This window comes from Mesoplodon mirus (genome assembly GCF_964341445.2).
Source record: "Mesoplodon mirus genome assembly, chromosome: 12".
NCBI classification, from domain to species: domain Eukaryota; kingdom Metazoa; phylum Chordata; class Mammalia; order Artiodactyla; family Ziphiidae; genus Mesoplodon; species Mesoplodon mirus.
The window spans coordinates 81,201,969-81,226,339 of NC_138988.1; the positions used below are offsets into that span (position 1 = coordinate 81,201,969).

Consider the following 24,371-nt stretch of genomic DNA (forward strand, 5'->3'; position numbering starts at 1 on the left):
CCAGGGAAGCCCTGTTGTATATTATTTAATTTAAAAAATAGCACTCCATTTCTCCCCACAAAGTAGAACTTGGTAGCTTTTTGAAAGCAGGTAGTACTCCCATTGATAAGTAAATGTCTGATATGGGCTCAATTTGTTGAAATGCACGTAACGCCATTAAATTAACAAGAGTGAACCTTTAAAGAACATCGTAGATGTTTCCACTGAAAGGCCTATGTCCTCAGACTAATTTCTGCTGTCTAAAGGTCAATTCATTAGCTTGTCAATGGCTCTCCAGTGAGTTCAATGGAAGTCCGAGTTGACACTGATCAAAGTTGAAAGAAACAGGGCTGGCCCTGGGATCTGCCCAAGGCTTCAGGGTTGTTTACCATACTGTACAATTCTTAGGACCATGGGAAAACTTGCTGGTTCTCTTTAAGTCCCTTAGGACACAGCATTTCTCATTCTGCAGAGATTTATTCAGATATACTTAAGAAGCAGCCTTTCCTTAGCTTCAGAAGATTTGTTTTTTGCATATCTAGGAAACCTCTCTTAAAATACTAAAGAAACTGAGAGAGATGGGGACTATAACACATCCCAACAGAAAATTGATGCTACATGTCACCAATTGTCTGTCTGAGTTTTCTTCTCTATTCCAAGTCAGCTTGATAAGGTGCTCCTTATACAGAGTGAAGAAACTTAAAAAGCTACTAATGTGAAACTGATGATACATGTTCAGCAGTTTCTTATTAAGTCAGAAATACGAGTCAAAAATGAAAACATGATGGCTAAGACAGATGGTGGGCCATAAAGGTGCTCTTCTCTCTGAAGCTCATGATAGGATGATATCCCACACACATATGTGTGCATACCTACACTTGTGCTGGGTCCACTCTCTTTCCTGGGTTTCCTCTGCTTCATCTCCATTGTTTCTCCTCTTTGACTTTGTTCTCCTTCTAGTTAAAAGCTAAATATTCACTGAGTCTTTGTTGTTGCTGTTGTTGTTGTTTGCTTTTGGGGGTTTTTTAATTTATATTTTTTCTTATTAGTCATCCATTTTATACACATCAGTGTATACATGTCAATCCCAATTGAGTCTTTTTTTTATATAATATTAAAATCAGTCATTTTGGAAGGATGACCTATTAAGAAAGCTCAGTACTGTAAAATCTAAATAAAATTTAGCAATGAACTGGCTCTATTTCTCTCTAGTCACCCATACGTAGAATATGCTCATAAGAACTCAGTGGAATCTAAATGAAACTGGACTAAAGGAAAGAAAATATATTTAAATGTAAGCTAACATACATTAGCACCATCTTTTCGCAGATTCCTGATTTTTATATTATCATGCATAATATCATAATTACATCAATTACATGGTGAAGGTTTAGTGGTTAGTAAAAATATCCAAGATATAATAGATTCTGAGCACTCATGCAACTAGGAGTACTTTTAAATTCGAAGCTAACAATCCTCAAAGCCCTTCAAATCAACCAGAATCCAGAAAAAAAAATTGCTTGAGTTTTCTTTCCATATCTTCTATACATACTAGTGTACTGTATAGAAGAGGAACACCAAAGACAGGTAAAATATGATACATAAACATTAGCAAAGTTTTCATTTGGATATGTTGTTCTATGTATAAAAAGGCAATCAATGTATTAGTTGAATATTCCTTAAAATGTGAAGGTGTGTCTTTTTGTTTTGCTTTTTATTTTATAGTGAATACCACATCCACTGGAGATGGTTGTATAGAAGTAATTAATACCCATTAAATATTAGTTGTTTATTTATTAGCACTACCACAAATACAGTGAAAAAGCAGCAACAGAATAATCTAAAAGAATATGAGCACTCTAAAGTTTCATTGAGTAATATAGCTCAGAATCTAAATAATTTTTACCTATTTCAGGTACCCAACATCAACTATATCAACTCAAAATGTGCATAGGTTTAAGCTTATTTTTCCAGTGGTGATGACAAGCTTGCAGGGAATATCCATGTTTGAATCTTTTGAGTCCTCTATAACCAAGCAGCATGCATGTGTGAAATGGTTAGTTTATACACGTTTTCTAAGCATTATGGCAATTTCGTATTGCCTCTCAGTTTGGGGTGTCATTTCTGGTTCTTTTGTATCTGCTAAAAATTAGAGCTTGGGACTCTAACAGTCTTGACCTCGTGACAGATGTCTTAGATGAACTTGGGCTGGACAATTCATTTCTTGGGTAATACAATGTACAAAAAAATTGAGAGTCATTTATACTTGCCTTCTCTTATTGTATACTTCATGTACTTCTTCATTTACTAAGCTCAGGGAAATATTCAGGTAGATTTACTTCTGAAGTGTGTAGTAAACATTGATCTGGTAAAGAACTTCAAAATACAAGCTTGTAGAGTCAGAATAGCATAGCAGAAAGGATATTACAGATCCTACACAGGTCTGTGCCATAAACATAGTTGGCAGCAATTATGTTCTTGCCTCACACACTTTGACATCCTTTCAGGGCTTTATAATCCTAGGTTAAATAAAACCCAATCAGGGTCACGGCTTTAGCTTAGTAAACTCCTGGACATCCCTCCAAAATGTTCCTAAATATAAGTCTCTTCCCCAGCCCCTACAGGCAGTATTATTAACAACATCCTGAGTACTCAAGTTTTAGCTCATAGCTCTATGGAATTGTGATGGATAGTGTTTTTGTCCCATAAGGCAAAGATCCTATCTGTTTCACCTTAGCAAACCCAGAATCTAGCCCACTGCTTAAATATGCATTACATGATAAATGAATGAACAAGCATATTGAAAACAAGTTGCCTTAGAAAAATCTCTTCCTCCATGCTTTTCATTTTAAAGTACCAAAATAAAACATCTACATCTACCCAGGAAATAGAATAACCATGAAGACTACAGATTTAATAAAGAATTTTCAAATTGAGAATTTAAGTCTATAAATGGTTCTTGACATTTTTATTCTTATCTTAAAAAGCAGACAGGTTATGTGATTCAGTGTAAGTAGACTGACATTTGCAATATGCATCCAAGAAATCAGCTCTCATTTAGAAGTTATTATAATTAGTACTTACCCATAGCCGATGACTCCCTTTGACTGAGTCACTAGTAAGGCCCCAATAGTCATATTCAGAACATTCTCTAGTACTCCAGTCTGTTGAGCAGTGATAACCTGGTGAGCCAAAGTCTGTAATTTGTTACTTGATAAGGATGGAATTACTCCAGTGTTCCTTACTGCTGGCAGATCACCAATTTCAACGACCATCACTTTTGAGATAGTTTCCATAGTGGTGGGTGGTAGGACTCTATATGAGCTCATTTCCATCATGAGAAGTCTACGTTGACCAACTCTATCATGACTGGCACAAGTCACAGTTGGGCAATTGAGCTTTCTCTTTGCTCTACGGTCAGCCATGGCCTTTAAGGTTGCTTCACTGCCAGGCATCTCATGAATAAATCTGATTTGGTCTTGGCTAACCTGCAAGAAGTCAGATAGTCTTTCAAGGGTCATCAATTCCCAGCCTTTTTCTAGAACTGAAAACATCACAGTGAGGGCCAAATGAATGGAAACACCTGAGCGAATTTCAATGGGCTCCTCTCCTTGTAGGACAACATACAAGAGGTTATCCATGATGCTGAAATAGTTGGTGCCAATAGATCCATTCAGCAGTGAGGAAGTTGATTGAACCTGAGTAGGTGTAATGAATTTTTCCCCTAAGAAAACATTCGGGCTCTGGAGTTCATGGTAGAATACAGCCAAGAGGAGCTTGGAGGTACTTTTGTTCCCCAATAGAAAAAAACGCAAAACTTGAGGAGTCTGATCCACAAAGCAGACCTTGGTGATTTCCTTGGTGGGTAAAATGGAATAGAAAGCAGATACAGACCCTGAAGTGGAGCAGGGAGTATTGGCATTTATGCTACTGAAGGTGTCAACAAAACCACTAGTCACAGATACAACTGGATATAACTTTTGCATTGCCCAAGTGGCATCAGCAGTGTCAAGAATTAAGAGCACTTGGTCAGTCTGTTTGCAGATGTAGCCTTGTATCAGCGATCGGTATGTGCATTTCTGCTCTTCTCTAAATGTGCCTATAAAATAAAGGAAAATAAACAAGTGACGTAAGAACCACAATCTCTCAAAGATGATTTACAATCCATCACTCTCACCATCATCTGTAACCTCAGGAAACATTTATTGAATATTCAAGTGTGAGAATGCAAAAAATTCATGGGCAAAATATAGAAAGATACAGCTCTTTAATATAATTTAAATGTATATGTTACATAATATGTTATTTAAGGTTAATAATGGGCATAATAGCTAAGTGGTAAAAGAGCTGAATAAACAAAGTAATTAAGAAAAAGGAATAATCAGTAAGGTTTCCATAATGGAAAAAGGATAGGCAAGAAGAGGGTAATGATATTTGAGTCAATGGGAAAGAGGTAGATTGAGGGGGCTGGAACAGATTTTATGGAGGTATATTAAAATTGAAAAGGTATATTGTGACCAGATTGTGAAATAGTTTGGATGTCAGACTATGTAATTTCCTCATAATGTCTTTTTCTCTAAACATGAAGAATAAAGAAATACAACAGGAGGAGAAGAGGAAAGTAGTAATTTGGGGAGTGTTGACATTAAATAGAGCCCAAGTTGAAGATGACTGCAGCTAATGAAAACATTTAAAGAAACAGCATTATTCACTATTCCCACTATTCCTAATCTTCCTGTCTATGAACCTAGAGTAGTTCCTGTTCTGAATTCAAAGGTATATGTTACCTTCCAACAAAAAAAAGTTCCTTTGACTTTAAATTAATAGTCACAAAATTGTCTTGTATTGTTTTCTACATATTTTAATTTTCCTTAGTGCATGTTCATCTAAGTAGCCTAAGGATTGGAACAAAAAAAAATCACATTATTACTATGTAGGAGGTACTACATTTGAGCATGATCTAGCCTCCTTCTGCATCCTTCCTTCCATGTAATATGATAAGAAATCTGTGCCAAGCAAAAGTACAGTGAGGTATCACCTCACACCAGTCAGAATGGCCATCATTAAAAAGTCCACAAACAGGGCTTCCCTGGTGGCGCAGTGGTTGAGAGTCCACCTGCCGATGCAGGGGAAACGGGTTCGTGCCCCGGTCTGGGAAGATCCCACATGCCGCGGAGCAGCTGGGCCCGTGAGCCATGGCCGCTGGGCCTGTGTGTCCGGAGCCTGTGCTCCGCAATGGGAGAGGCCACAACAGTGAGAGGCCCACATACCGCAAAAAAAAAAAAAAAAAAAGTCCACGAACAATAAATGCTGAAGAGGGTGTGGAGAAAAGGGAACCCTCCTACATTGTTGGTGGGAATGTAAATTAGTGTAGCCACTATGAAAACAGTATGGAGGCTCCTTAAAAAACTAAAAATAGAGTTACCATATGATCCAGCAATCCCACTCCTGGCCATATATCCAGAGAAAAGTGTAATTTGAAAAGATACATACACCCAATGTTCATAGCAGCACTATTCACAATAGCCAAGACACGGAAGCAACCTAAATGTCCATCAACAGATGAATGGATAAACATGTGGTATATATATATATACAATGGAATACTACTTAGCCATAAAAAAGAATGAAATAATGCCATTTGCAGCAACATGGATGGACCTAGAGATTATCATACTAAGTGAAGTGAGTCAGAGAAAGTCAAATATCATATGATATCACTTATATGTGGAATCTAAAATATGATACAAATAAATTTATTTACAAAACAGAAGCAAACTCACAGACATAGAAAACAAACTTATGGTGACCAAAGGGAAAGGGGGGAGGGAGAAGGATAAATTAGGAGTTTGGGATTTGCAGATACAAACTACTATATATAAAACAGATTAAAAAAACAAGGTCCTACTGTATAGCACAGGGAACTATATTCAATATCTTGTAATAACCTATAACGAAAATAAAATATATGTATAACTCAATCACTTTGCCGTACACCAGAAACTAACACAACATTATAAACCAACCATACTTCAATTTAAAGAAAGAGTGTCATAGGGCACTGAGGAAAGCTGAAAGAAGAAAAAAAAAAATCTGTGCCAAAGCTGCCTATGGTGTCAATAAACTTAATTACCAAAATGCTACTTCAGGAGTAGGACACACAGTTTACCTGAACCTCAAAAATAACAGCAACAAAAGGGTCAAAATTATAAGGAAAATTGTAAAATATTTCAAATGGAATGATAATGAAATTTTAGCATATCAAAACTGTGGGATGTGGCAAAAACACTGCTTTGAAGGAAACATAATGTTAAATGTTTATATTACAAAAGAATTGTCTAAAAGTGATGCCTTAGGTATTCCCTTACAAATTCAGAAAAAGAGCAAAGTAAACCAAGAGTAAGTAGAAAAAAAGGAAATGATAAATATAACAGCAAAAGTCAATGAAATAGATAACAAACAAACAAACAAGAAAAAACAGAGAAAGTGAACAAAGCTAAAATTTCGTTCTTGGAAAATGTCAACCAATTGATTAACCCCTCGCTAGACTGATCAAGATATAAAGGAAGAAGACACATCACCAATTTCAGGAATGAAAGAAGGATTACTACTTCAGATCCTACAGGCAAAGATTAAGAGACTCTTACCAACAAACTTTATGCCAACAAGTCAACAACTTCGATGAAATAGGCAGATTCCTTGAAAACGGACACAAAACGGAAAATTCTAATTGCTCTATGTCTCTTAAATCACTTGAATTCATTAAATTAAATATTAAATTGTTAATTTAAGTAGAGATTTAATTATAAAATATTTTTTAAATGGTCACCTTTATACAGTGTGTTTTTCCCCCATGGTAATATAATATGGAAACGCTAATGTGAAATCAAGAATTATCTTCAAAAGCATGGAACCAGTATGAAGGGAATTAATTAATTGCATGATCTTAATAGCCATGGAAATTTTGCTTTGAGACCCTGATACATCAATTGCTACTACAGGTATATCATTTTCAAATGAGATAGTAAGGTAGCCTTTCCTCATGGATTATCCTTAAATCACACTAGTTCCTCTTTTCTAAACTTACTGCTCACTCCCCTTTTTACACATTTTTTTCAGCCATGCTGATGCCATTGATGAATCATTCACATTCCATCTAGTTTTACAGATCTCTGACTTTATTCTTCCTGCTTCTCATTTAGGAGTTGTAAGGTCTTTCATAGTGACCTCTGTAGATTGCTAAATTCTTGGAACTGTACCTAAATAAAATACTTATTCTCTTAGTTGATATGATTCTCAATCATTCTCTGCTACTAACTAACTATATGTACTTTGATAAATTACATAAACACTAGGAACCAATGTCCTTAAGGTGTTATTTCTCAAGGCCTAAGGCTCTATCTCATATTTAAATTACCATAGGGTTTAACATCCTACCTCAAACACAGTAGAAATTCCTTAATATGTATTAGTTGATTGACATGTAATGTCCTTTTCAAAACTCCTATTCTTCAAATAATTTGTATCTATTATTTCCAGGTGTCTAGTTATAAGATTATTATTCTATAGCTTGAATACAATTTAAACCAACTCATCACAATAACAGAGTATACTACAGAAGGGCATTGTGAGAATTGCCCCTTGAATTAACGTTAATATTTGATAGTATTCTGTGAGAGATCCAACTATTTCACATGAAACCATAAGATTGAAATTATGGCTGATTATATTTATATGAATCTTCTGCTCTTGAATCACATAATTGATTTGTCCACACACAAAAATATTCTGTTATGACAAAGCATTTTTTTCTTGGCTGATTCATTCATTCATTAAACAAGTGGAGGAAGGGAGTAAAAGGTTGGATGAGCCTATGAATGAATCAGGAGAACAATGTGTCTTCTGCAGACAGTAAATAGAATGTGCTGGTGGATTTGGTGTAATGACTGAGGCAGCAGAGATACTAAGGAAAACACACCATATCCTTATATTCTGTAACAGTGGCATGGAAACTATCAGAGGGCTCCTGATAAGACAAAACTTTCACACAGTTTTGTCAATGGGAGACTCTGAGTTATTGCTTCAACAGGTCTTAGATAGCCAGAGGGTGGTCATCCCATTGTTGCAAATAATATATAATGGTTGCTTGGGAGAGCTGCAGATAGATAAATATCTGACAGGAAGACTATAGACTCATGGGGATGGTACCTGGAAGGGGTATGGGATAAAACAGGGATTAGAATGCCAAGAGGAAGACTTGACCTCACTACAAAGATACCCTCAAGCTATAAGGTTGGTGATCCTTCCTTCCTTCCCTTTTTCTTTTCTCCCTCCCTCCCTTCCTTCCTCCTTCCCTAACTTCCTTTACCTAAAACTTTCTAATAGCAAGTTTAATTATCCGTAGTTTATAGATAGAAAAATTGAGTCACAGCAATTATGATTCACACAATTACTTAGTAACAGCCATGAGGAAGAGAAAAACATATTTTTTAACTTCTACCTGTGCTTTTGGCAAAATAAAATAGAATCCAAATAACTTCATTTGGAGATTGTATTTAGATGTGGGGTCAGCTGTGATGATTAACCCTGTGGGAAGGGTGCTGTATAGTCAGGAGTTCTCTTAACACAGTCTATTGACAGGAACTCACGGAAAGGTTTTTGGTTATTTGTCAAGTCACATATTTGGCGAGAGTCCATTTGCTTCTTTTCTATTACCATTTGGCCTTTTAAATATTTTAAAATACTATCCCTGAACTATAAACGTATAGCCACAAATTTAACAAAGGCAATAGCCTAAAGATTATCAGCAAGTCACGTTATGTAGTTTTGTAGCCAAATGTGGAATCCTGGTGTTCATAAATAAGAAACTTTACTTCTATTTCTCCAAAACTTACCAATGACTAAGAGATGGTGGTTTATTGGTACCTTACAATCCATTTTCCTATTTCATCTTCAGAGTTAATCAATTCCAGTAGTTTAATTTTGATGTGAGGCAAAAATCAAGCACAGGAAAGCAATGCCCTGGGATTCCAAAGCTGCTACGTGGGTGCGGTTCTTCATTGTGGGAGAGAATTGACATTAACTCCTTAGGAGAGAGCTATGCACACCCAAACACACATCATGTCCCCTCTCCCAGACACAGCTGGCAGCACCCACATGGACAGTCTGGCTTCTCTTCTAAATAGCGATCCATCTTTTCCTTCCCTGGGTTTCTCTTCCTCCTGCCTCTCTCCATTGGAGAAGGATGTAGTTTTCAGTAATGATTCTCTTTCTCACTTGTTTTTGTCTTTTCTTTTCTGACTTCTCCAAATGGCCTTATCTGCCAGTCACAATTTTTGTGGTCTGCAATTCTGATCACTTTTAAATGAAACCCATGCTGGCTTTGGTAATCATAATGTCATTTACAATTTACCACTAAACACGTTTATTCAGTTAGTAGCACACTGGAGAAAGAAAACTCCATATGAACTCACCGTGAAAGGCCTAATCTGATTATTTCCTCATGAAAATCCAGGCAGGGGTGCTTGTAAGAGGGGCTGAGAGAAGAAGGGTGAAAAAAAAAAAAACCCACCAAGGTCTGGCCACAGCTGACTTTCATAATCAATGTGAATAGATAAAGTGACCCAGCCTGTCAGGGGCAGCCACCCAGTCGCCCCAGGGCATTCCTCTCCAGAAGGCAAGAGTGGACAGGACTTAATAAATGCAGAGTGACCAGTGAGTATTGGCTTGGCCTATGCTCTTTCATTCAAGATGGACAAGACCAGTGATAAAGTCCAGAAGCTCCTCTCTAAGTGGGGGAAATTAGATGAAGCAGGTTGTATGTGTGTGTGCATGTGTGCATACGTGCACTTGTTTCTGTGTGTACTTTAACATCCTAAAATATCCTAGACATACAATACGCTCTGTCTGCCTTTCCCTAGATTGGAAACCATGGACCTAGAAACCAGAAAGGAGGAGCGTTAGGTACTCCTGGTAAAGGAGGAAGCAGAGGAAAAGGTGGGTGGGTATGTATGTGAATGTGTGTGAGTGTGTGTGCACTCAGGTTGCTTCCAGGGTTCTAACAATTATTAACTTTGTGTCAATATTTGTCCTTCCTGTCTTGAAATGAGGATTTTCCACTTCATTTCACATTTGAAAAGAAAATATGCCAAAAGGGTCGTCTTTGCTAGGAAAAAAAATTAGAAGAAAAGGAAAAAAAAAAGAAACAATTTCTATCCTTTATTTAGAAAAATGGATCAAAAGGAAAGAAAGAAGTATTTTTAAAATAAATGTTTTGACTCAAAGGCACATGGATTCCTTCCATCTTCCCCTTTTCAACAAAAGAGAAAAATTTATATGTTTGAAATTGAATGAAATACATCAACATTAATGATTTTTTTTCCTAAAGGTTAACACCCTTTCCCTCCGTAATCTTTTTAGCCATTTTGTGATAGATTTCACAATTCATGGTATACTAAAGTATAGCAGATTTTGACAAAAACAAAATATATAATCATTCTCTTATTTTCAAGAAATGAAATCATTTACAATTCTTTTATGTCAAACAACATTTACACCTCATTGTTTCTAATTTAACAAATATAAATGGCCACAGATCAAATAAAGTGAAGACAAGTTGAATTTATCCCCATTTATATAGGTTGTCATAGACCTTCAGGCTATGAGGGGAATGAAACTCCAAAATCTGTGTTCCTAAATGTACAAATGGAGTAACTGAAATCTTGCAAAGAAATATTAAAGAAAATATGTATTTAGACATATTAGCAATAGTAGAGAAAAACTATCTGCTCTTTTGGAATGGGGAATTCAAACTAAAAATTATTTTTTAAAACCTCAAAACTAATGGGCATGTGTTATATTTGTAAAGTGAAGGTAAATTGAGGGTGATGTTCTTGTGCATAACAGATTCCATACAGATGACAAAAAACACAACCTTGCTAATTTGGAGTCCAGAATTATTGGTCTTAAAATATATCGAGTGACCATAATATGGTAGTTCTCGTCCTTGTAAAAGAGATAAGGTATATATGTTTGCACATATACCCATACACTCAGATAGTATTATAAAAAATGTAATTTGAGAGACTTAAATTTCAATGAATTGGAAAATTTAATGTATTCCAAGTTCGGGTCGTGGAGCTTCAAAATAAAGGCTTTTCCAGGTTGGTTTTCACAAATTGCTCGGCAGTGGCACTCGGGGCTGAGTCTCCTTGCATCATTGTCAGTGAGGAAGACACTGTAACAGCTGGCGGTTGGCGTGGCGAAGTGACTCCTCACGTTCAGGAGTCAAGAGAGGACAGATATAAGCCATAATTGAAAAGAATATAAAAAAGGAATGTACACATGTGTATAACTGAGTCACTTTGCTGTATAGCAGAAATTAGCACACATTGTGAATCAACTATACTTCAATTTTAAAAAAATTAAAATTAAAAAACAGAGAGATGTCCGAGCATGAAGACAGCTCTAAACGACAAGATAACTGCACAGTCACGAAAGGCTCTTAATGACGAATGCACATCCATAGGGGTAATGGGCTAACAGACTTCAGGAGCTACAGATTCTAGGATCTGTGCCCCTTTTTTGAGCAATCTCACCAAAGTTCTTGAACTTGAGTCTATTTTCCGTGGGAATATGTATTCAAACTAATGTGAGAAAAATGGAAAACCACATAAGACCAACCATTATAAGAAGCAAGGATGCCTGTAAGGCCTTCTGTGAAAGGTCCTTCTGTCCTTACTAAGTTCTCTTGGTGAATATTTTGAAGCATTTGTTCCCTTTTATAAAAAGTGTTACGTTGATCAGGAGATGAAACTACTTTGAATGCAGTGGTAATGAAGATGAGGGAGAAGGTCAGATATGTATCAAATAGACCTTTCTTCTGAATCAACCATTTTTCCTTTTTCAAACTAAAAAAAAAATCTTATTTTTGGTGATGAAAGTCCATTCAAATTAATTCTAGAGGACTACTTTATATGATTTCACTATGTTGAAATGTCATTGTCTGTATTTTGCTTGAAATAAGTGTCATAGAAAATATTTTTGCATTTTTGTTATTTTATTTTTGGCTGTGTTGGGTCTTCACTGCTGCACGCGGTCTTTCTCTAGTTGTGGTGAGCAGGGGCTTCTCTTGTTGCGGAGCACGGGCTCTAGGCACGGGGGCTTCAGTAATTGTGGCACTCAGGCTCTAGAGCACAGGCTCAGTAGTTGTGGCGCACGGGCCTAGCTGCTCTGCGGCATGTGGGATCTTCTTGGGCCAGGGATCGAACCCATGTCCCCTGCATTGGCAGGCAGACCTCCTATCCACTGAGCCACCAGGGAAGCCCAATTTTTATTATTTTGTTGTATCATGATTTTACCTGCAAACATCTACGGGTATGGTCTCAATTATGATTTTTATTCAGTGAATACTGCTCTGAAAACAGCCAATGTAAATGCAAGTTCAGGAAGCCCAGTTTGGGGGGCAAGAGATCAGGTTTTCCTGTTAGAGAAACCTGCATTGCGTCCTGGCTCTGCCACCTTCCAGCTGCAAAACCACAGGCAGGTTACATAAGTATCGTCTCTCTGACTCAGGTAACTCATCTGTAAAAGTGGTTGAGCGCAGTTCCCAATCCATAGGCTGATGGACAGCATTAAACGTGATGATGCATGTGCAGAATCAGGAGCAAACACTTGCTAATATATACAAGCTGTTACATTCACCATAATTTTAAAAGGAGTGTTTTTAAAAATACCTTTTGCACTCTCCTCTTGCCTTTTTTGGCACTATCCTCACCTCCAACTAATAACACTTGCCTCGTAGGAGTCTAAAACAGCACCTATAAGTGTTGCAAGCATTCACAATAAAGGATTTTGAAAGAGACAAGTTACAGGTGAAGAAAACACTAAAATGTGGGCCTAAGACTCTGTGATTTTAGAAAATACAGGTCAGAAAGAAATACATGTATACACACATACATAGGTATGTGGGCACATGCACGCACACATGTGTCTCTCAGCAGGACACCTATTTTTTTTCCACTAATCAAAAAATAAATTAAAACCTGCAAAATCCAAGGTGATTTCCCTTTCATCTAATCTTTATTTTTCCCTTAAATACTCAAATAAGTAGAGGACTACTTTATATGATTTCATATACTCTCCACCCCATTCCACCTTTTCTCGCCACCCTCCTATTTCTTTTTTACTAGCAAACTTTGCCTGCCAGCTTTGAACAAAGTGATGTCCATGGGTTATATTAAAGGAAGAGACAGCCAACAGCCTTCTTTACAAATACAATTCGGGCACACTCTCTCCCCAGAATGATACACTTATCACCACTCTAGTCCTCGGTGTGAAGCTAGAGCAGTAATTCTGTCGGATGCCAAAACTGAAATGGATGTAGCCATGCCATGCCCAGCTCTGGGCTGTGGCTGTAATGAGATTTGAATGGGAAACCCCGGACACAATAAATCTGCACCATATGTGACCGTTTCCTGTGTCAGTTCCTTTCTCATAACCAGTGGAGACTTTTTTTTTCCCTCTCATGACCCCACACCACGACTCTGAAATCTTTCATGGCTGCTTATGGGCCGCAGGCTCTTTCCAGCAGTTGTATAAATAAATGAATTTGACAGCAAACATCATAACAGTTAGCGGTAATGTGTGTTCGCCACAAGTGCCTATACCGCTCAGTGGAGAAATGGCAGAGGAAACAGCTTGTTTTGTCACCTAAACAAAAGTAGTTTCATTTGACAAGTGCTGAAAGAATTAGTCAAATAAACTTGAAATCCACTGGGACTATTTTTGCCAACTCCTCCTGCCAGTGAAATGTTCCCAGCTTCTCAATGCCCATGACTCATGAGAGATAAATTCCCCCCCTTTATTCTGAGATAAAGATCTGGGCTGGGAATACCAAACCTTTGGCTGATATTTTATATTAATCTGCTTTGCAAGGCAAGACTGTCATGTATGGGAACTCAAGTACAGCAGAGGGTTTTCAAGGAAGCTTGTGGCAGACAAACCAAGGACAGTTCAGGTGGGAGGGAGAAGAGGTGACAATAATGACCCAGCTCATTGATTACCTGTTGACAGCAAACTGAAGCCTGAGTGCTTCCTTTTCTTTCACATTCCCTTCATTCCAGAAAAAGAAATGTCTACAACCAGACAGTTGCTGAAAGGAAGGGGGTTAGCATTTTCCCTGTATCTCCACAGTCCCAGGAAAATGAAGTTGCCTCTATTCACTGAATCTGTGGTCAATTTAGATAAACACCAAAACAGCACAGATTTTCCTACATGACTTGGGTTGATTGTTTATAAGTCCTTAAATTTTGCTGCTCTTCACTGGCATCTCAATTCTAATCCAATTGTCCCAGCTGTGAAAGATGTTAGAGCACAGTGGTTATTCCTACAGATGCTGGTTATTTATGGATTCTGGTGCAAACTGCGGTGGTTCAAATCTCGGTTCTGCTACTTACTCTCTGTGTAATATTAGGCAAGTAACAACTTCACTGTGCCTCAGTTTCCTCCTTTGCAAAGTGGGAAGAAAAATGGAATGGTAACAAGCTCATAAAGCAGCTGTGACGATTAAATGTATTTTAAAAGGTTCAGAACAATGCCTGGGACACAATCAGTGGTATTATTATCATTATTATTATTCCAAACAAAGAAACTTAGACAATAGTCTCTTTAGAAACACTAGAGCTTTTCTCTATAATAGCTTGATATTGGCAGTTAATCTGAGAAATGAAATTTGAAAACATAGCATCTTCAAGTAAATTACAATTAATTTCAAGGTATAGTACAACACTACTTTAAATAAAAATATCATCTGGACTTTGAAAGTACTTTTTTTACATGTAGGTTATTCTCACTCTTTTTAAGTGGTCCTCTTTGTCATGGTCAAGTAACCTTTGCCTTTAGAATCTTCTCATATTCAACTGAAATATCACTGATTAGGAGGATGAAGGTTAAGGGCTATCACCAACTAAGGGATCATAGCTCAGGTATATGCTTTGTTCTCTGTTTTTTGTCTTTTTGAAATGTAATTATTAAAATGGCTTACTGAAGTGTTTTGCTGTCTGATAATATGCAAAAAATGCCCTAAAATTCTAGAAGGTATGATTATAATCAATATGAGCAGTATTTCCATGTATAAAGAGTCTGCTACCTGTATAATAGAGTCCTAGTGTCTCTGTTTTAACTGACAGATCCACTTGAATATACATTTCTCTGTATCTAGTCAAACTCTTCCTATGGAGAAAAGTCAGATATATGAATGAGTTGAAGTGTGTAAAAATAAAGGCACTCATTAAGTTTTGCTCTTAGAGCAGTAATTACCAATAAAACTTAAAAGAGGTGAGTCAACAGAAGGCACAGAACCATTTGACTTTATAAAACAATGGTGAACCAGGAGGGGGCGAGGTGGGGTTGGTTTGATTTGGGGAGGGAGGGAGGGAGGTTTTGCTAGAAAACCAGATACATAAAGTGACATCATCCTGTGGTACAATGGGTTTAAGTGAGACTCCATCTATAGTAAAATGAACTGAAAACCCCATCTGTCACTGCTCCCTGTGACCAGGCTGCACTGCGACATCAGGAAACTTCTCAAAAACTGGTCTGCGAGAAAATGACTTGTCCCCTAGGCAATTTCACTGTTGAGGAATGTCATCTGATAAGATGCCTCTCTTGCTCCTTCCAAATCCCTTTCCAAGGTCTGCTTCCAGGGTGCATATCCTGACTCACTTTAGGATCCCCAAAGGTGAAGGTACATGGCCCCCAAGGCTGTGTAAACATAGCCGTGCAGCGTCCTCTTTGACTACCCAGCCACTTCCACCTCCTGTTAAGGAGCAAATGAACACTGCACCTTGTAAAGTCTGATTTTCTGAGTTAAGGAGAAAATTGAGGGGACAGGGAAACTTTAAAAGACCTGTAGGTTTAATCAAGCATTGTGGAGCTGTGAAAATAACTGCTCAGCTATTCTTCATCATTTTCCAGGTATGTGTGTGAACACACGTAAGGCCGGGCTTACCTCGGGAAGTGACAGGCTTGTACTTCCCCATCCTCTTATGGTTGAGTAGAATCATTAGTTAGTCGTTAGTCATTGAGCAGACGTACCAAGTGTCCCTTTGGGGCTATACAACTTAAGTGAAACAGCTGGCAAACTACAGGCCATAGGCCAAATCCAGCCCACTGGCTATTGTTGTAAATAAACACAGCCCATACTCATTTGTTTATGCATTGCAAACTACAGTAACCTCTGATTTTGCACTGCAGTAGCAGACTTCAGTCATTGTAACAGAAACTCTATGGCCTGTGAAGCTGAAAATATTTACTATCTGGCCCTTTATAGAATATATTTGCCAACTCCTGCTCTAAAGAGTTCCAAGTTTGTCGCTAAGACAGTGACCAGCAAAGTACAAGATGAAGGTTGATTTCTCAGACTGGGTCCCTGCCAACCAGAGATAAATAAGAAGTGTAAGCAAGAAATTAACCTTGGTGGTTTTTTTTTGAGGTACTGAGATTTGCAGGGTGTGTGCTATGGCATCCTAATCCAGCCTACCCTGATGGATACAGCACCTTTGCTCTTCTCATATGTATCCTTTTCTCTGAACATACATAATATATCCAGCTTTAGGGAAGCGAACAAAGAGCATAAAAGGACTTTTTTTTTTTTTTTTTTTGGTCCTCAGGAGACAGGATGAGGACATGAAATGTTTGAATTCTCAGTTAACATTTGGCCTAGAACTTTCTAAACATAAATATTCTTTACATAATTGATCCTGATATTTGCTTCTAATACCTGAGAATCAATCTTCTCTGTTAAAGCTCCTTGAAAAACGAGTCCCCTGAATCTCTGCAAATTTACTTGCTTTGCCATAAAATTTCCTCAGTATCCTGCACAGAGAAGGTTATTAACGTCATTGGGGGGAAAGATTTCCATAAGCCCAGAACCGAAATGCTTGTGTCTTTCAGAATGAGTTCTTGCATTTGGGCTTTAGCAGTTTTAATATGGGTGAAAAAATGCATACAGATGGCCCGACTTGCTCATTTTGTTATATCTAGATCTTCTCCTTTGGAAGAATAAGAAAAGGTCCATTTGGGGGGGCAGAAAACAACATGATCCTTTTCAACTTCACAGAAGGACAAGTAGAGTGGACAGCCTGCTGCTGCTGCTCTTTGGAAGCAGGAAGTGATGGAGACACCTTGAGACCACTGTGTTCCTGGTGTCAGACATTGAAAGGGGAGCCAAGGGGTATCTTGCCAAGAGAAGTGCTGTGATCAGATGGATAGAGACACTGGTGTGAAATGTCGATTCCAAGTTATTTTCTTCCTATTCCTGGTAACCTTTGACAATAGACGGATAGCTATGCACCTCAGTTTCCTTATCATGCATGCAAAACAATATACATGGATATTGATCTACAGTGAGATGGCATAAACGTTAACTGCACTAGTGTCTAGGAAACGTGGCAGGGGAAAACGGGTTGAGAGAGGAGGCAGCCACCCAAGCAATCTGCTCACTGAGGGCAATAAGTAGGAGCCAGGAGGGAGAGTGGATGGGAAACATGATCAGGTTGACCAGACACTGTTCAGTCATTTGAACAAATAATTTGTTAGGATTCTTACAAATAAGATAACAGACCAGGGCCTTACAGGTAAGCAACTTCCAAGTCATCTTTTAAATTCAATGTTTCCTTTTGAAAACTGGTGCAACACAATTCAGCAAGGTGAAAGTGTCTTAAGGACATTTTGGAATTCAACCTTGAGTAACAAAACATAGCTAGATTACTGAGATGCACAACTGGCACCAAATAGTCAGACAGAAAAATTGTGCAAGTGAACTTATTTACAAAACAGAAACAGACTCACAGACATAGAAAACAAACTCATGGTTACCAAAGGGGATAGTGGTGGGGGTGAAGGGGAGGGAGGGATAAATTAGGAGTTTGGGATTAACACATGCAAACTACTATATATACAATAGATAAACAACAAGGATTTACTGTATAGCACAGGGAACTATATTCAATATCTTATAATAACCTCTGATGGAAAAGAATCAGAAGAAAATAGAATATAGATATACACATATAGATATACACATATATATAGGTCTATAACCGAATCACCTTACCACACACCTGAAATTAACACAATATTGTAAATCAACTTTACTTCAATAAAAGAAAAAACCTGAAATTTTCATCTCCCTTTAAATCCTACCCTTCCACTTGCTTACCCTATCTTGGAAAAAAAAAATTCAGACAGAATGGCTTATTTAGAGCAAAGGCTTTACACAAAATGGGAGACAAAGTAGTGGCTAGAGCTATGAAAACAGGTACTTCAAAAAAGATCTACAAATGCCAACAAACACTATATACAAGTTTAACATGAAAAGGATAACAGATTAAGCAAAACTTTAGTTATACACAACCATATATAGATTTTTTAACATCTTTATTGGAGTATAATTGCTTTACAATGGTGTGTTAGTTTCTGCTGTATAACAAAGTGAATCAGCTATACATGTACATATATCCCCATATCTCCCTCCCACCCTCCCTACCGAGCTGATCTCCCTGTGCTATGCAGCTGCTTCCCACTAGCTATCTATTTTACATTTGGTAGTATATATAAGTCCATGCCACTCTCTCACTTTGTCCCAGCTTACCCTTCCCCCTCCCCATGTCCTCAAGTCCATTCTCTATGTCTGTGTCTTTATTCCTGTCCTGCCCCTAGGTTCATCAGAACCTTTTTTTTTTTTTTAGATTCCATATATATGTGTTAAGCAGTTGCATACTGTGGTTTGCATATAGGGATCCTTCAAGATAATCTCTTCAATTTGGATGAAGGCTGGTATAGAATCAGGAAATCGATAGCCATCCTGAGCATTACCTTATCATCTTTGATTTTTGTAAATTCTGGGGGCAGATGGGTGATGGAAAGAGAAAACAGGAAAAGAATCTCATTTTCTAGTTCCTTCATTGCACTGATTTAACCCTATTTATTAAACTTTTATCATTATCCTGATAGGATCTAGATCTTGGGAACATGATAGTGAACAAAAAAGGAGAGACACAGTGTTTGCCTTCACGGGACTGACTTAGTCAAGTTTCTAATAACAAATGTGCCTCCTCTTTTAGAGACAGCGAGCTCGTGAGCAGTTTGAGTACAGGTATCAGCCCCACTTGCTCTTGGTGTGCCTCCCTCCTTCCCTATACACTCGCACCTGTGCCTGATACACACACAGAGGGAAGAAACATCAAAACTTCCTGACCATGTACTATGCGCCAGGTCCTGTGAGAGTCATTCAACATGTCATATTTTATTTAATCGTCATGACGAACACAGAGGTATGTTTTTATGGCTTCCATTTTCCAAACAAGGAAACAAACCTGAACTTGGACTTGAAGGATTCTCAAATGGCAAAGCCAGACCTCAGCCAGCCTCAATCCCGGTGTCACTACCAGATGCACAGCTGCCAGGGGTACCACCCACTCTTCATCAGGCTGGCATGTGAGTAGAGACAAACTTTCCATTTCGTTAAACAATTGAGATTTGGGGGTTATCTGTTAACTGGAGTTAATTGCTCTGCCCTACACAACATTTGTGTTTTACTTAAGTAAATGAAGTCAATTTTAAAAGTGAACCAGTACACAGAAGCAAAGAACAAACAAGGTTAAGGTCCCAGTTGCTTTAGAAGCATTAGTAAGAGGAAAGGCCAAAGGCCCTGCCTCTCTGACCTAGACTATATCTACCATTTTAAAGAGGCTCCATTTAATAAGAGCAGTGGCTTTCCTGTTCTTAGAAGTTCACTGAGAATTGACTACAAATGAGTTCTGCCCTCCTAGGTGATCTCCACTCGGTGGCCAGCTCAAAATTTATGCGGGAGCCCTTAAAGACAGCTAAGGATTCAGAGCCTCACTAAGGTCTGCAATACAAGAGTTCCAGCAGCATCCTACACGCCAAGAAAGAAAGTCAAAAGCTACAGGCAGCTAGTTTGAACTTTGACAAAAGTTTGGCAAAAGGGCAAGAACATATTTTTAATTCCTAAGGGATAGCTCATGTGCTTTCCATTGGACCTGCTCTGTGTCAAAGGCCAATTTCCATCCATTACGACACACTAAGTTAGTTACATGAATATTATGTTTAGACACATTCACACACTGGGTCAAAAGCAAAATTAGACTGTATCTGTCATTGGGGAGTTTATCCTTCCACCAACTACAAAATTCTTTTTGTTTGGATTCAAGGCTGATTTCCCCTGAAATACAGGATTTTCCAGATAAAACTAGCCACTGGTCTTTCAAGAATGGTTTTCCAGGTTAATGAGAGCTGCCTCCTGGGAAAATATTACACCCCATAATGCACCTGGTCAATCCTTTGGTGCCATTCAAATTGTTAGGGGTAAGAGTGGGAGAATTCCTTCCTGTCCTCTGAGATGATCATTTTATGCCCCAAAGCTTCAACCTCATTATTCTTATCTTAAGGCATAATTACAATGTTATTATTGGTCATAAAATTAACCAGATTTTCCTCTCTTTTCTGTTCCTCTTCCACATTTGACTTCCTCAACTGAAAAGTCTATGGACTTATTATGCACTAAGTGTAGAAGTATTTCCTTTTATTTGTTTTAAATTTTCCCACTGTTCATTTCATTGAGAGCATACTTGTTCTCATATTGTGACAAGGGGTAAAGAAAAAAATAAAAGAAGAAGAATTTCCACTACTCCTTTGAAATGTGAAAATGTTTACTCTTGTCTCCTAGTGATTCTAAAACTTTTCACTTTTGTTATCTCACTATCCAGAGGTCCTACTCTGCATTGACTTCAACCTGTAGGTCCATGGTTAACCTTATAATCCAAGATTCTTTGCCAGTTGCTCCACTGTACTCTGTGCAAACTTCACCTCACTATTTTCCAAAGCGACTTCTTTGCCAAAATGGCCAGAAGGTTTTACTCCAAAGGCTGGTGCCCATCTGTGGCAGTAGTTGCTAAAACATAGTCTTAGGAAAGGCAATGAGACCAAGTAAAGAGTCATTAGAAAAAGTGTTGTGATAGATGAGTAGTCTGCTGGGATGAGGGGTATACCTACAGTGGGTCTTCAACAAAATTTACCCTCAATACAAATACCACTGCATCTGCTATGCAAACATCTTGCTCAATAGAACTTATGTGAGCTTCCCATGGTCATGGAACAAGAAGTTCAACCCTAGTCCACCCACTATCCGGAATTCTATCCAAATTCTATTCTACCAATCCACATCCTTTTAAGCGTCTAAAAATATTTTCCTAATATTCTTTCTGTGCTAATCACTGGCTGGCAAAATGTATTCCATCATTTACTCTAAAGTTGAAAATTATAATCACTGGCTGATAAGAATCATTATAAATTGACTAAAATTGAAAGTGTTGTCCCAGATGGATGGCAGCCTTGGCTGACACCAAGTAAATCTTACTTTCCTGAATTCAGAAAGGCAGTAAAGATGCAGGATGAAAAGCCTTTTGAACAACTGATTCATGCTCCTTTATAAAGATGGGTGATTCCCCTTCTACTTTATATGTGAAGGGAATTAGACTTGATAATCCTTAAAACCACACCAAAAGCTGGATTACTTTGCAAAAAACAGGGTGCCTTACATCTGACCTCATCTTTTGATAATTTTCCTTTCCAACACTCTGCTCAGACCATTCACCCTCTTTGGGGCCTCGGACAAGGCAATCTCTCCACTCTTCTCCCAGATTAGTCATGTGGCCCATTTCTACACCTTTTTTCACTTTTTTCACGTTTCCCCCTACATGAAGCCCACCTTGATCAGCCTATCCTCACACATGCTCTTGTGGCCTCTTATGATGCCCTGCATTTTAACATTTTGTCCATGGCATTTTTCGCTTTCTAACCTAGTAGATATTTCACTTATCTTTTACGGAGATCACTTACTGTCTCTCGCCTCTGGAAAGTAAGCTTCATGAAGGCAAAGATCTTTGTCTCATCTTACACTTATGTACCCCAACTAACTGACATCTTAGTCCAAAGATCTTGCCATAACATGATGTTCTTTGTGTTTTCTGTAAAATGAGTAGTGGGTAGACTTATGAGTGAATAAATCAACCAAGGCTTGACTCTGTAATCATCAAAGTGACCCTGAAATTACTGTATTTTCATATTTTCAAACCATGTGGATTAATACCCAAAACATTTTAAATGAGAACATAGAGGGGGAGCTAAATTCTCAGACTGAATTCTACAATTACAGCCTCGAGGGCCATCCACTTGAATTAATCAAAAATGCCACTAATTAGCTAGACTTAAGCAAGGGCTGGTGTGAGGCAATGTGACTTTTTAATGTCACGTGTCACCTGGATTACATTTTCTTTCTGATATACAAGCCATTGGTCAGGATTTGACACCATGGATTTATCTGATGAAGTGTGCAGAAGAGATTGGTTTGTTAATTTCTAAGCATGATCTAGAATCATTTTATGAGTGTTTCCAGCTTTACTGAGCAAATCAATACTTCAGTGTTTAAAGTATATAACGGTATGTTTTATGAAACATAGCCCCATATTAGGAACAAGGGGAGCTGGGTTCCTTGTTTTGCCGAAATCCACCATTCTTAAACAAGTTGCCTTAGCTCTCAGAGCTTCAAATTTACCACCTTAAAAACGAGATTAGGCTAAATAAGTTATTGTTGAGATCCCTTTCAATGTTCACATCAAAAAGGATTTTATCACTTACACATCATGCTACTATCCCCTCAAATGGCCATACTCTGGCCCTTTCATTTCTCTGACATCTTAGAAAGGGAACTCATCTCTCCAACCAAACCTCCTGCCTTACAAAACCAAATGAACAAGCACACAAACCCCTTGTGTTTATACTCCTGCAGTACCTATTCCTTTACCTCCTTGAAACTTTAGTCTTGTTTCTTCACCCTCTCCTCACTTCCTTCCATTTCTTACCTAATGGTACTTCCTCCTCATCACTTCTTTGACCCTGTCATCAGCATTTTCAGTAATCCCAAGAACTCCTCCCTCATTCTTCTCCCATGTCTACATATAAAATCCCCATCCTTGACAAAGCTATGCATCCATTTCTACCACTTTTGCTCCTGGGAAGTTTAAGAATTCTGTAGAAAATCACATAATTAAAAAGAAGAAAGAAACTTCCAGTTGCAAAATAAATGAGTTATGAAATGTACAATGTAGGAAATATAAATAACTAAGTAATATCTTTGTGGTAACATATTGTAACTAGACTTGTGGTGATGATTTTTGAAATGTACAGGGAAAAAAATCACTATGTTGTATAACAGGAACTAATATAGTGTTGCAGCTCAATGATGCTTCAAAAATAAACACTCATAGAAAAACAGATTAGGTTTGTGGTTACCAGAGGCCAGGGTGGAAGGAGGGGAATTGGATGAAAGTGGTCAAAAGGCACAAACTTCCAGTTACAAGATAAATAAGTACTAGGGATGTAACATACAACATGATAAATATAATTAACATTGCTGTATGTTATATATGAAAGTTTCTAAGAGAGTAAATACTAACAGTTCTCATCACAAGATAAAATTTTTTTTCTATTTCTTGAATGTTGTATCTATTTGAGATTACAGATGTTCATTAAACTTATTGTGATAACAGTTTATGATGTATGCAAGTCAAATCATTATGCTGTACATCTTAAAGTTATACAGTGCTATAGGTAGATTCTATCTCAGTAAAGCTGGAGGAAAAAATAAAAATAAAAATTACAAGCATAAAACAAGAATAAAAGCTCACAAAACTGAGAACTGTATCATTTGGTGCTATCACAAATATTTTATCTGCAACCTCAATTGAGCCTTCAGTATTAACCAAGCCCTCTTCCATTCACCTCTAGTTAAAGTTCTCTTCTGTTCAAGGATTTAGTTGCCCCTACCTTCTCATGTTAATAACCAAGTCACCGACTTCACAAATAAATCTGGGGACACGAGGAACTAATTTCCCGACATTTACTCCTAACATTTTCAAATATTCACTCTTCTTTTTCTTCTTCTCATCTGACTCAAAGAAATGGGTATCTCCTCTTTCCCAAGCTAACTTTTATATGGGCGACCTCAGCCCTGTCTCCTTCTCCTTGAAAGTCACAAATTAGCCTCATCAACTGCTGCTCGTTTCTTGGGTCTTCAAACCTCTTCCCATTACCTGGAAGCATGTATAAGTTTCCCACCTTCCTTTCTTTCCGTTTACTCTCACATTCCTTGAAAAGATAGGTTTTCTTCTTATTTTGTTCTATGTTATCTATTAATTTTTCTCATCTTCTAGATGAGTCTCAATCCACTGAAACCTACATTTTGCCCCACTCACTCTATTGATACTATTCTCAGGGATGTTACTAGAAGCTTCAGTTCCAGTTCTAAGATC

The 24,371-nt window shown here is 37.8% G+C and overlaps 1 protein-coding gene across 1 annotated transcript in view; it reads right to left on the reverse strand.

Moving 5' to 3' along the window:
- PKHD1 (PKHD1 ciliary IPT domain containing fibrocystin/polyductin) overlaps window positions 1-24,371 on the reverse strand; it is a gene marked incomplete at its 3' end in the record, with an annotated part of 433,165 nt that overhangs the window by 38,951 nt on the left and 369,843 nt on the right. Inside the window, exon 61 of the mRNA XM_082637162.1 lies at window positions 3,064-4,078. Within this exon, the coding sequence (XP_082493288.1) occupies window positions 3,064-4,078 (1,015 nt within the window). The remainder of the gene's footprint in view (window positions 1-3,063; window positions 4,079-24,371) is intronic.